The following is an 11,845-nucleotide window of genomic DNA, read 5'->3' on the forward strand; positions in this document are numbered from 1 at the left end:
TCTTTAGGCTGTGGCACTCGAGCATTTGGGGTGTGTGTGTGTGTGTGTGTGTGTGTGTGTGCGCGCGCGCGCGCGGGCGCGCAGCTGTCCAGCCAGCAGCTCCGGTCCCTCGCCCCCAGCGCCTCCGTGCTCAGCTCCCGCACAGCAGCCCAGCGGAGAGCCGCGCGCGCCGCCAGCTCCGCGAGGGATGGAGCAGACCGAGGTGCTAAAGCCGCGGACCCTGGCGGATCTGATCCGCATCCTGCACCAGCTCTTCGCCGGCGAGGAGGTCAACGTGGAGGAGGTGCAGGCCGTCATGGAAGCGTACGAGAGCGACCCCGCCGAGTGGGCAGCGTACGCCCAGTTCGACCAGTACAGGTGAGCGCGCCCTGGCCCGGGCCGCGGGAGCTCGGGCGCAGGTCTCCAAAGCCCCGCCGCCGGGGCTCCGGATCCGGGGAGGAGGGGGCCTCCCTGCGCCCGCCGCTCGCCAGCATTCCCCGCACCCGCCGCGCTGCGCCTTCTCGCCGTCGAGCCGCGGGGCTGGCGCTCGGCGCTTTGGCCCCAACGTGGATCATCCCGGCCTGGCCGGAGACTGCGGAAGGCTCCTGGTGCGGAGGCCACCGTACGGCCGCAAAGTGTTTTGTCCTCTTCTGGCCGGTCCACCCGGACGCATCCGAACCTCCGCTCCTTCTCTCGGCCTCGGGAGCTCTGCTCTTCCCTCGGGCGCGGCGGCGCGGGGAGACCCCCGGTGGCCCCACGCGCCCAGGCTCTGCCCGGCCTGCCGCCCCTGGGGGACAGACTGGCCGGCTGGGTGGAGCGTGCTCCGCGGAGAGGACTCCATCAGCCATCCCAAGAAAGGGGTGGCGGTGGAGGACACAGTCCCCCGAGCCAGTTCCCCATCAGTCGGCCGCCCGCAGCCGGGCACCTGCCAACAGGCATTTTCGCCAAGATAAACTAGCGTCGTGGGGTTGTCAGCTGGGGTCCTGCAGCTCATGCTGCCCCTCCCAAACCAATTTAACTTGCCGGACTGCGGCTTTATTTCAACCCACTGTCAGGGTTGTGAATTAAAGGACTGCTTCCCTTTCAGCCCCCAAGCAATATGCTTTCTAGTCTCCTTAGTTCTGAGGCTCTGGAATGTAAATTGAGGACCGCTGCTTGCCAGATGTGCTGGAGTGAGATGGTTCTTGGCAGCTCTGGCTTGGTGATATAAGTAAAAATGAATCTACCAGTCCTCTAGCACCAGAAGTAAAACTTGATCCCCCCTGAAGGGTGAGGGTTTCTATTCCCAGGGGCTGCTATTGATTCAGTCTTTATGGTTGGTTGGGCTGAGGGTAGGCGGAGGAAAAGACTTGAAAGGTAAGAATACACAGAGATTATTTTCCTTGGGAGCAGTTCCTTTTAGTCACCTTACCTAAACATAGGTAGTGTGTTTGTGGGCAAGGGCTGTTTCCTCTGTATTTTAGGATTTGAAATAAAGCGAAGCCTGCTTAAGATCCCATTTTCCACTTGCAAGTGGCTCCAGGAAATTCCTTTGGTTCGAATCCTTCTGTGGCTGCCAAAAAAGCTAGCAAAGTCCACTTGTTAATTTCGCGGCTAGCTCCAAGCGAGGGCTTCTCCTGGGCCAGGTACACTTCCCGTCACTTTACTGGTGTATTAACTCATTTTCCCCATGATGGCTCTGTGAGATAGGTACAGTTCTTAGCCCTGTTTTACAGATGAGGAACGGTAGGCAATAAAAAGGTTGGATTATCTGCACCGGGTCATACTTCTATCAGGTAGCAGCTCTGGGATTCAAATTAGCATCTTTGTTCAGGAGCCCTCGCTCTAAACAACCACTAACCTTCCAGCAGGCGCGTAGTGCCATGATGGTTTGCTGTCAGCCTAGATACATCACTGACCAAGTGAAATTCACCCACCACCATAGGCTGTAGGGGCTCTTCATCTTTAGAACAATGGCATTTCCAGGGGCTTTGAATTCCTGTTGCCGGACAAGCTCTGAACCACTTGAAATGCAGGCATTCGTGTTGGTCTCTTGCGCAGGTATCCAGAGGTGCAACTGATGAAGATGATGATGCAATCCAGGGTGGGCAGTTGGGGGAGTGTGGAGGGAGAGGTGTAGGAGAGCGCAGATCATTTCCATAGTATTTTTTTGCATGGACTAGGTGTCCCAGCACTGCAAAGGATTCTGATCTCTGACCTTGGGAAAGCCAGTGCTAGGTTCTAGTGTAAGCCTCAGTCAGTTCTCTGGAAATAGCCCCCGGGGGGTGGGGGGCAAGACTGGTAGAGGGAGAACGAGTATCCTGACACCAAAGCGGAGTTTATTGGGAATTAAAGGCAGTGTGCACAGCCCTTTGCTAGGTCAGAAGGGGCCACCAAGGAGGGATGACTGACATCCAAAAAGCACTCACTCATCAGCTCTCTCCTGTGATCCTGGTCTCCCAGCACCTGGCCTCCTGTCTGGGGAGGAAAAGGAAGGAACGGGCATTGAGGACACAAAGGAACAGATGGCCATGTGATCAAACACTCCCCCAACTATGGGATCAAGATTCCTTGTCTTAAAAAATCGAAGTGAATGTCATAATTAGCAAACTTTGCTAATTAGATGGTGTAGATGGTACCTCTTTGGCCAAGAGAAACTTTGAAAGTGGGTTTCTTTTTTCCTGATGGTGTGCTTGTGGTTGTTTCGATTTGGGGTTTTCTGTGGCCAATTACTGGTTTCTCCTGGAAAAGGTTTAGAGTGTTATTTACTTCTCTATGGAGTTTCCTTTGTTGTATACTTAAGTCAATCCCCACCCTATTTGCGGAGGACTTTTCATTCTGAGTGCTTTCGAATGTGGCCTGTGTCCGGACTGTAGCAAAAACTAAGGGAATTCTACAAACAGCTATTTAATGAAACCTTGTTTCTTAAGTTCTGGTTTAGCTACAGGGAGGGGAAAAAAAAACAATAGCAACATTCTTGCCTAGAGCAGTAATGCACTTTGTAAATACCTCTGTAAGAAACTTAACTCTTTTATCAGTTTGAGGCTGTCAGGAGGAGAATCTAGGAATTTGCTTTTTTTTTTTTACCTGTTACCTTTTCTGTGCCATTAATTAGAGCAGTTATAAACGTGGTGATACAAAATACAAAAATGTCCAAAACGAACTGTGAAAAATGACTTGTTTTCATTTGCGCTGGGTTTTTCTAATTAGAGAACCGCATTTAAAGTTGAGAGGTAGAAATGTTAACATTTGCAAATGAGCCCTACTTTCTGACATACTTCTTTTTCCCACTGCATATTTCATCAACCAGATTCACACTTCTGAATACCTTCCTTTCAGGTATACTCGAAATCTCGTGGATGAAGGAAATGGAAAATTCAATCTAATGATTCTATGTTGGGGTGAAGGACATGGCAGGTAATACAGTTACTCATTTGCAGCTGCTTAGTGGGTGATCTATTCCAGCCTAAGAAAAGGACAGTGCCAGAATGGCCACAGGTCTTGGGAGAATTAGCAAATCTCATGGTGCAGTTACTTGTTCAAAGTGTCCCAACAAAAATTCTCATGGGAATTAGCATAAGGGGTTTAGGCATACACCGTGTACATCAAAACCAGGCCCCCAAATGGGTAGTAAATTAGAGGGAGTAAGTAACCAGTTTCACTTAATCTCTGTGTGTGTGTCTTCTGTGGAGTTAAACATGTATGGAATTTTGCTAAAACTTGACCTTTGTGGTGCTTTGAACTCTGTAAACAATTGCGGGACCAAAGACCAGTGTGCACATTTGGACCTAGAAAAGCAGTTCACAAATTCAGAAAATCTCTTGCTACTTCAAGTCAATCGTTTACTGTCTTTGGCGTTTTTAATTTTCTCTTTCGTTTTTTATGTAGAGGGCAAGGCAGCATACACTAATACCAGTTCTTTGAAAGTTGGTTCCTTAATTTGTCCTTAGTTTATACACTTGTGAGTATTGGTATCTCTGTAAACAGATCCTTCTTGGGCTTTTGAGGATGGGAAAAACAATACTTGCAGACCTGTTTTTGATGGGAGGAAGGAGACCTGAATTTATGAGATTTGGGGGGAGTTGGGTCTATAGAGGACTTTATTCGCTCATACGGAATGGCATTGTTTCCATTCATTCTCTCAATATTTTTTGGAAGTGGATTATGTCGAGAGTAGGACTAGGCTCTGTGGATTTAGGAAAGGAGTCCTTATGGTTTTATGCATTCAACACAGAAGATAAATGCCAATAACATATATATGCAGGTTCATACCTTTTATTACTGTAAGGTTAACATGAATAAATATTTTCAGCAAATCCAGTGTACGTACTTTCTCCTTCCATTGTTGGGAGTTAATCACAGGTGGGGTACTCTAAATCTATAAAATATAACATGATTGCAGTAAAACTTCTGGGTGTTAGCACACATACACATACCTTTTGTCCCCCAATGCAGGAGAAAAGAGAAAAGGCCCCAGGGGCAAAACAAAACAAAACACTGTTTGTTAAGTGATCTTACAAGTGTGATGCAATTATGAGATGATTATCTTTAGCCTTTCTCAAATTTCTCTGAGGTTTTATAATCGAGTTGTACCCCAGCTTAATTGAGTTCTTAAAAGCGATGTCTTGCAGAAGATAAAAGGTTGCTGGTTTTGTGTTTCTGTTATCAAAGTAGTATTACAACCCGATTTTTAAAAACGAACTGTTCTGTACGTCGGTTATGCATCAGGATTGCAGCCCATACATGCCCTGATAGGGAAGACGGTGTATGTTATACGTTGCCCTGAATGCTGTTAATTAGGACATGTACGAAGCCAGGCGAAAGGGCTTGTGACCCGCCCTCTCGGCGGTAGGTAGCCGTAGTAAGCTCTGGCCAGGGTATCCCTGCAGCCCTGGCTTTGGACCATCCGCTGAGCTCCGTTGTCTTTCTCTGTCTGTGTAGCAGTATCCATGATCACACCGACTCCCACTGCTTTCTGAAAATGCTGCAAGGAAATCTAAAGGAGACCTTATTTGCCTGGCCTGACAAAAAGTCCAACGAGATGATCAAGAAGTCTGAAAGAACCTTGAGAGAAAACCAGTGTGCCTATATCAATGGTAACATTGAATACCTTCTTCTAAGGGCAAGTGGGAAAACCCTTCTGAAATACCACTTACTTGCCCATGTCCAGCAGAATTCGGTTCATGGAGTCATGGTTTCAGATACTTGGAAAATGAGCGAAAAGCAGTTGGTTTTGTTTTTGTGAAGCTTTGCATCTGAATTAGAATCACTTGTTCAAGGGACATGCACGTAGGTTGGCACCCACTGAAAAGTCCTTTCCTGCCAAGTCTGAGGACAGTTAGCATTGAATATGAATTTACAAAAGTAGATTCTTTTATTTTTTTTTTGAAGATCTTATTTTTGAGTCATCTCTATACCCAACATGGGCCTCGAACCCACAACCCTGAGGTCAAGAGTTGCACGCTCTCCCGACTGAGCCAGCCAGGCACCCCAAAAGTAGATTCTTTTAATAAGGGAGCGAGGCCAAGATGGAAATATTAGTCTTTGTGTTAGAAAATGTAAGGAAATGTTCTGGAAATGATTAAGAATGCTAGCTAGTCCCTGTTTTTAAAAAATGCATACAGCATACCTAGAAGCGTGTTCTCAAGGGAATCTTTACAGAGCACATTATCTTGTAATGATTTATAGCTCTCCTACCACGAATTCATTCTTTCTCCTAAATGTGATCTGGGAGAGCCAGATGCTTTTCAGAAGAGCCTGTGATTAACATCTGTATTTCTAAAGGGAATGGTAACTTTCCAAAAAGCCTGTTAAAAACAACGGGAGATCATTTTTGATTCCCATTTCTAGATGAGATTGCCAACATATAGGAACAATAAATACGTCATCTGAGGTCACTCAGCTTCTAAGTGCCAGTCAGGACGTGAACTGAAGCCATTGAATTCCAAAGCCCGTACTCTTAATTGGGATGCCATCCCATTGCGGTAAAATAAAATATTAGATTTTTTTTCTGGCCATGCAACCTTTTTTTTGTCTCTTAAAGTCCCATATTAGTTTTGATACTTGGTCTAAATTTGTTCATTAGTTTAAGATTGCAGGCCACTTCAGGGGCGCCTGGGTGGCACAGCGGTTAAGCGTCTGCCTTCGGCTCAGGGCGTGATCCCGGCGATCTGGGATCGAGCCCCGCATCAGGCTCTTCTGCTATGAGCCTGCTTCTTCCTCTCCCACTCCCCCTGCTTGTGTTCCCTCTCTCGCTGGCTGTCTCTATCTCTGTCGAATAAATAAATAAAATCTTTAAAAAAAAAAAAAAAAAAGATTGCAGGCCACTTCAAAAGTCAGTGTGGGAAGTTTTCAACCCCACTCACAAAACACAAAGGGGTTCATTTCTTACATGGCCTGAAGCTTTTATCTGAGGATTGCACACCAAATTACCTAGAACAATTTCGTGTCACTCACAGTAAGGCCCAAAAGCCTTTCAGAATAATTGCTTTCAGCTAGAGTCCCAGAGTCTTTATGAAACTATGTTAGATCTTAAAGAATACGTAAGCTTTTTTCAAGGGTCTTCAGTCCAAAACCTGTAGGAGCCAGTACAGGCCAGGAATAAGGCCGCATGTACCGGTGTGAAAGGCCACACTCTCTAAGGGGGGCAGTGATGGCCACTCAGTTCCAACCACATGGTTCGAATTTCTTTTCCACCGAAGTGGGAAATTTCTGATTTTTCTGGGAAATTTTGCCATTCGGTAAAATATTAGGGGGGATAAGCTAAATATTTCTGTAGACTAATTGCCCATAAGATCGAAAGCCTCAAAAGGTCAACCTTTGATTTTTACAGATGCAGGAGGAGTGCAGATGGGTACTGACGGTAGAAAGGATGTTTTGAGTACAGGGAAGAGCGTGAGGGAAGGGAGGGCACAATCTTTGCAAAGAACAAAAAGTTCTGGAATGATCTCACTAGAAAGAAGCAAGCATGGGCTTGGACAGGAGTAGTAAGAGAATAGAATGAGATCAGGGCCTGGGCCTCCAAAACCAGCTGAAAGTAAGAACTTGCTTTGGTCTGTAGAATTTTATTGGGAGTATCTTGATGGATTCCATAGCAGTGTGTAACATAGGGTAGCATAGGGTCAAGAAAAAAAATTGGGACAAGGAGACCAAATTACTTAACGTAAAGGCAAATGGTAGACATGTCTAGATCAAACTGGCATCCATAAGATCACCAAGAAAGGTCCCAAGGTTATTGTGAGATAAGGTACACCATGGGGAAGAAGGAAAGGAGGCGTGGATGGATGGGTGGGTGGATGGGTGGGTGGATGGATGGATGGATGGGTGGATGGGTGGATGGGTGGATGGGTGGATGGATGGATGGATGGATGGATGGATGGATGGGTGGATGGGTGGATGCTGGGATTATTAACAGCAGATACCAGACAAGGGGCTTCTCTAAAGGATGGTGACTAGGTTTTGTAGGGTCTGGGTCTGCAGGATTGTGCAACATGCATTGGGTAGTGTATGTGCTTGCAACCGGAGAAACAAATACTTTGTATAAAAGGGCGGTCATCTCTTAAGAATGTGGAACTTAGGTTCAAAATTGTGCTTAAGCCAGTCTGTTCTGGGCAGTAAGCTATAGAACAGAGTCTGCCTGTCCGAGAATTAGGTCCCATTTTGGGAAATGAGGAAAACGGCTAAAGATCCCAGAAGTTGTGTGTTGTTGGAAGATGATCTAACTTTAGCTGGGATAAAAACCTCAGTCTTCGCCTTCTAGGCTTTGCTGTTGTCTTACGCGAGCTGTGGGAGCTAGATCATAAAGCATAAATCATAATTTGGCGCCTACCTTAATTATACGAACACGGAATTCCTTCCTTGATGATTCCGCAAACTCTCCTAACTAGAAATTTTTTCTCAACATATTTTTGAGTATTTTGTCTTTCCTCCCTCCCTCCCCTCCCCTCCCTGATCCCCTTTTTTCCTGATCTCGTCTACTTCCTTCTTGGTTCATGCTCTTATTTGGGTGGAAGATATCTCCAATGGCTTTATGAGAAGGGGTTCATGGAGAGTAAGTTTTGAGACCTCATATATCTAAAAATCTCTATTTTACCCTTGCAACATGATTGATAAGTTAGCTGGATATGGAATTAGAATCTTCTCTCAGAACCATGAAAGTAATCCCTTGACTTTTCATTTCCAGTCTTCTTTTTTTTGAAAGCCTGGTGCCATTCTGATTCTTGAATCTTCCTATGAAATTATTTTTTTCTCTTTAGAAACTTTGGAATGTTCTCTTTTGGTATATTTTCCTGTCCCCAGTATTACAGTCCTGTACCTTGATTCATGACTCTCATTCATTGTGTTGGGTGGTCTGTGGGTTCTTTTATTCTGGAAATCTGCATCCTTCTATTCAAGAAAATATTCTCAAGTTATTTCTTTGGGGTTTTGTTTGGTTTTGGTGTTTTGGTTCTGTTTCTGAATCTCTTATTGTTTAGATAGGAAACCTGAACTAGTCGTCTGATTTTTTTTTTCTTTCCTATTTTCTATTTTTGTCTCTTTGTTCTTTGAGTCTTTCCCAGCTTCCTCAGCTTTTCTTCCAGCCTTTCTATTCGGGTTTTTGTTTCAAGTATTTCTTTTTGTTTCTGAAAGCTCTTTTTGTTCTCCAGTCCTTTCTGTGGTATTTTCTCTGCCCTCTCTGAGGATTTTAATAATAAAGTTTTTTTTTTTTTTAAAGTCTTCTCCTGAGCAGTGTCTGTTTCAAGGGTCTGCATTTTTGGGGGGTTGCTCTGACCCCTGTCTTTACTACTGGAGGCCTTGCTCAGTTGTCTGGTGGCCTTGGCTGGATGCTAATATTTGAAAACTGGGAACAAAACAAAAGAGTAAACTGGTCGCTCTGAACACATGGGTGGTGTGTGTCAACTAGACTTCCCTCTGAGATAATCTGGCAGACCTTTCTCCTGAGGAACAACCAGTGGCGATATCTTGAAGAGCTTTGTTCTAGAACTGATCAGATTCCCTGAGAAGGTGCTTCTCATCTCCTGTCTGGGGGCGGAGGGGACAGAATCCTGTCTGGCAGCATTCTGGCTGCTAGGTGGGGAAGAAAGCAGGTATCTTACCATTCAGTAAGTAAATGATCACCTGGTAACATCACCCATTTTTCACCTGGTATCCGCCGATCCTGAGTTCATGTATTAGACTTTCTAGAGTATGGATCTCAGACTTGTTCTCAGGGGAATGAGGGAAAGAAGTGGTAAAAGGGATTTGAGCCTCTACTTAAATAGGCTTTCAACCGGTTCTTGGATTCTTCACCCCATCTTCACTCTCATTTCCAGAAGCCCCTGTGTTGCTAATCCCTGAGCTATTGATACACAGATACAGATATGATCTCGAGATAGAAGTCAGGTTAATTTTGGACACTCCGCATGGGTAGCCAAGGATTTAGCTTTCTGTCCTTGACAAAGCGACTCATCTGCTTTCAATCTCTTCAAACTTTTATTGATGTTTTCTGTTTTCCCATTGGGTTTTTTGTTTGTTTGTTTTTATTTTTTGTTTTGTTTTGTTTTGCTTTTTGGTCTTCGTGGGTTGATGCCTTTTTTAAATTGTTCTAATATACTTGCAGGGGGGTTTCAGGAAAGAGTAGAGGACACATTGCTTACAGTCTGTAACTGGAAAGTCCCTTCGAAGTAACTGCTGTCTGTGTCAGATTGATTTATGGACTCAGTCATAACTGACACCTGTCAGTCATCTAAGCTCCTTGATCTGCTTCTTCTCGGTATTGTATAGATTCCATTGGCTTACATCGAGTAGAGAACATCAGCCACACGGAGCCTGCTGTGAGCCTTCACTTGTACAGCCCACCGTTTGATACGTGCCATGCCTTTGATCAAAGAACAGGACATAAAAACAAAGTCACCATGACATTCCATAGCAAATTTGGAATCAGGACTCCATTTGTAAGTAGAAGTTCTCTCTCCTAGGATTAAGCGCTTTGGGCGTTGGCAGCATGACACTGCACACATTGTTTGTTGGTTGGTTTTTGTCCCAGATAGTATTAGAATGCCTCGTGGTAAGTATTCTTGACATGAAGAATGAGAAGAACCTTAACGTGGGGGAGGGGATCTTTTATATACTGATTCTTTTCTTCAGCTTGGGGAGAGGATATTTTCAAATTATGTATTTTTAAAAATGTAAATTAGATGCAAAGAATGATGCATGGAGAAACTTAAAAATGTATGCTCATTCCTCAAGAAAATGTTTCTTCCTTTCTTAGAGAAATAATAAAAACTGTATTATTTGATGTTACCTTCTGCTATGACTAAATGATCACAGACTGGCCTATGAACTAGGACAACACAAATCTCTCGCATAGTTAGTTAACCTTCCCAAAGTCAAGGCCCTATTCTGATGATATAAATACACTCACCTGTTTTGGTTGCTAAGTTGCTTTTTCTTGGAGTAGTGATACTGGTTAGACCACAAATCAGTGAGAGTAGACCCCGGTAACGGTAACGTATTCCCCCTCAAGGAATAAGTGTTTCCTCCTGAAAATAATCAGGCCGCCAACAGTGATCAAGTATGGTCCATCTTCTCCCGCTGCTGAAATACATTGGCCATTCAGGGGAACGGCCTCTAATTCATAACGAGAATGTCCAGAAATAGACAATGCCTGAAAACTGATACTGGAAACAAGATATCCTCATGAATCTTAAGAAAGTACCGCCACAGAGGGAAGCGAGGGCAGAATTTTCTCAGGTGATTGCCTGGCCTCATCGTCTGCATTCCGATCCCCAAGAGATAGTCTTATCACAGGAACAAAACAACAGGGCTCCCCTGCCAAAGCCAAGTTTTCATACACTGCTAGGAAAGCAAGGACTCCTTAGGAACCGGCTGAAAGTTCTCGCGTAAAGATTCTCACACAACTTTCTTTGTCTCTTACAGACAGCTTCAGGATCCCTGGAGAACAACTAAGAAGCACCAAATCCTCTAAGGTTTTAGCTCAAGGTCTGCTAAAAGTTTTGCCCTGGACCGCGATGTCTCCACCAGCTGCTGTCCAGTAATACACTTTATGAAGCCAATACTTAGGTCTCCTGCAAGGCACATGCTAATTGTCAAGCATTGAGCAAGAGATAGTGCCCCAAGCTACTGCAGAAGAAAAATCTCACTAAAGGAAAAATGGGCTCATAATTTTAAAGGCCAATTCAAGTGCTCTGAATTCAGTAGAACCATACAGGGTGGGAGGGAATGTCAATGAAGGTTTTTATAGCTTTTGGAAACCCTTTGGTCGGTGAATTGTAATTAGCAATAAATAAAAAGAAGAAACCACAGACATCAGATGCTTGCCTTGTTACTTGGAGGACTAAACGTAGGTGTCTTTCGTATCCTTTGTATGTTCTTAATATTTGCAGAGAATTTTTTGGATCTATGGATTTTATTTTTGCAGTCTTACTTGACAAATTCCTGTCCAATAAGTAGCAGGATATTGTAGACAGAGAAACTCAAGGCACTTTGCCGTTTGGTAATGAAAGGGAGGGCAGAAGATTTTAAGAAAAGTACCTGTACCCCTAAACCCAGGCCAAACCAAAAACATAAACTCATGTCTAATGGGTCCAGTGGTCCTAGTCAAAGACTTTGTACTGCCACTAAAATTGCCAAATAATTTTAATAAAACTGGATTTGAATACGAGTCAAAGTTGTCTTTCTGTTTAACGCGATCAGAATTTCATAAAATTCGTACTTACTTAGATTTCGATGGAGCACCAAAAGCACTGCAAAAGATGCTTTTATGGGGGCACCTGGGTGGCGCAGTCGTTAAGCGTCTGCCTTTGGCTCAGGGCGTGATCCCAGAGCTCTGGGATCGAGCCCCACGTTAGGCTCCTCTGCTGAGAGCCTGCTTCTTCCTCTCTCACTC

The 11,845-nt window shown here is 44.7% G+C and overlaps 1 protein-coding gene across 1 annotated transcript; it reads left to right on the top strand.

Moving 5' to 3' along the window:
- Positions 1-47: 47 nt before the first annotated feature.
- On the top strand, positions 48-11,620 carry CDO1 (cysteine dioxygenase type 1). Its single transcript, XM_040622564.1, has 5 exons — positions 48-357; positions 3,298-3,375; positions 4,900-5,054; positions 9,721-9,890; positions 10,876-11,620. Exons 1-5 carry the CDS (start codon positions 188-190, stop codon positions 10,903-10,905), a joined length of 603 nt encoding a protein of 200 aa, XP_040478498.1. The 5' UTR covers positions 48-187; the 3' UTR covers positions 10,906-11,620.
- The last annotated feature ends 225 nt before the right edge of the window (positions 11,621-11,845 follow it).

Source organism: Ursus maritimus, unplaced genomic scaffold (genome assembly GCF_017311325.1).
Source record: "Ursus maritimus isolate PB19 unplaced genomic scaffold, ASM1731132v1 scaffold_5, whole genome shotgun sequence".
Lineage (NCBI taxonomy): Eukaryota > Metazoa > Chordata > Mammalia > Carnivora > Ursidae > Ursus > Ursus maritimus.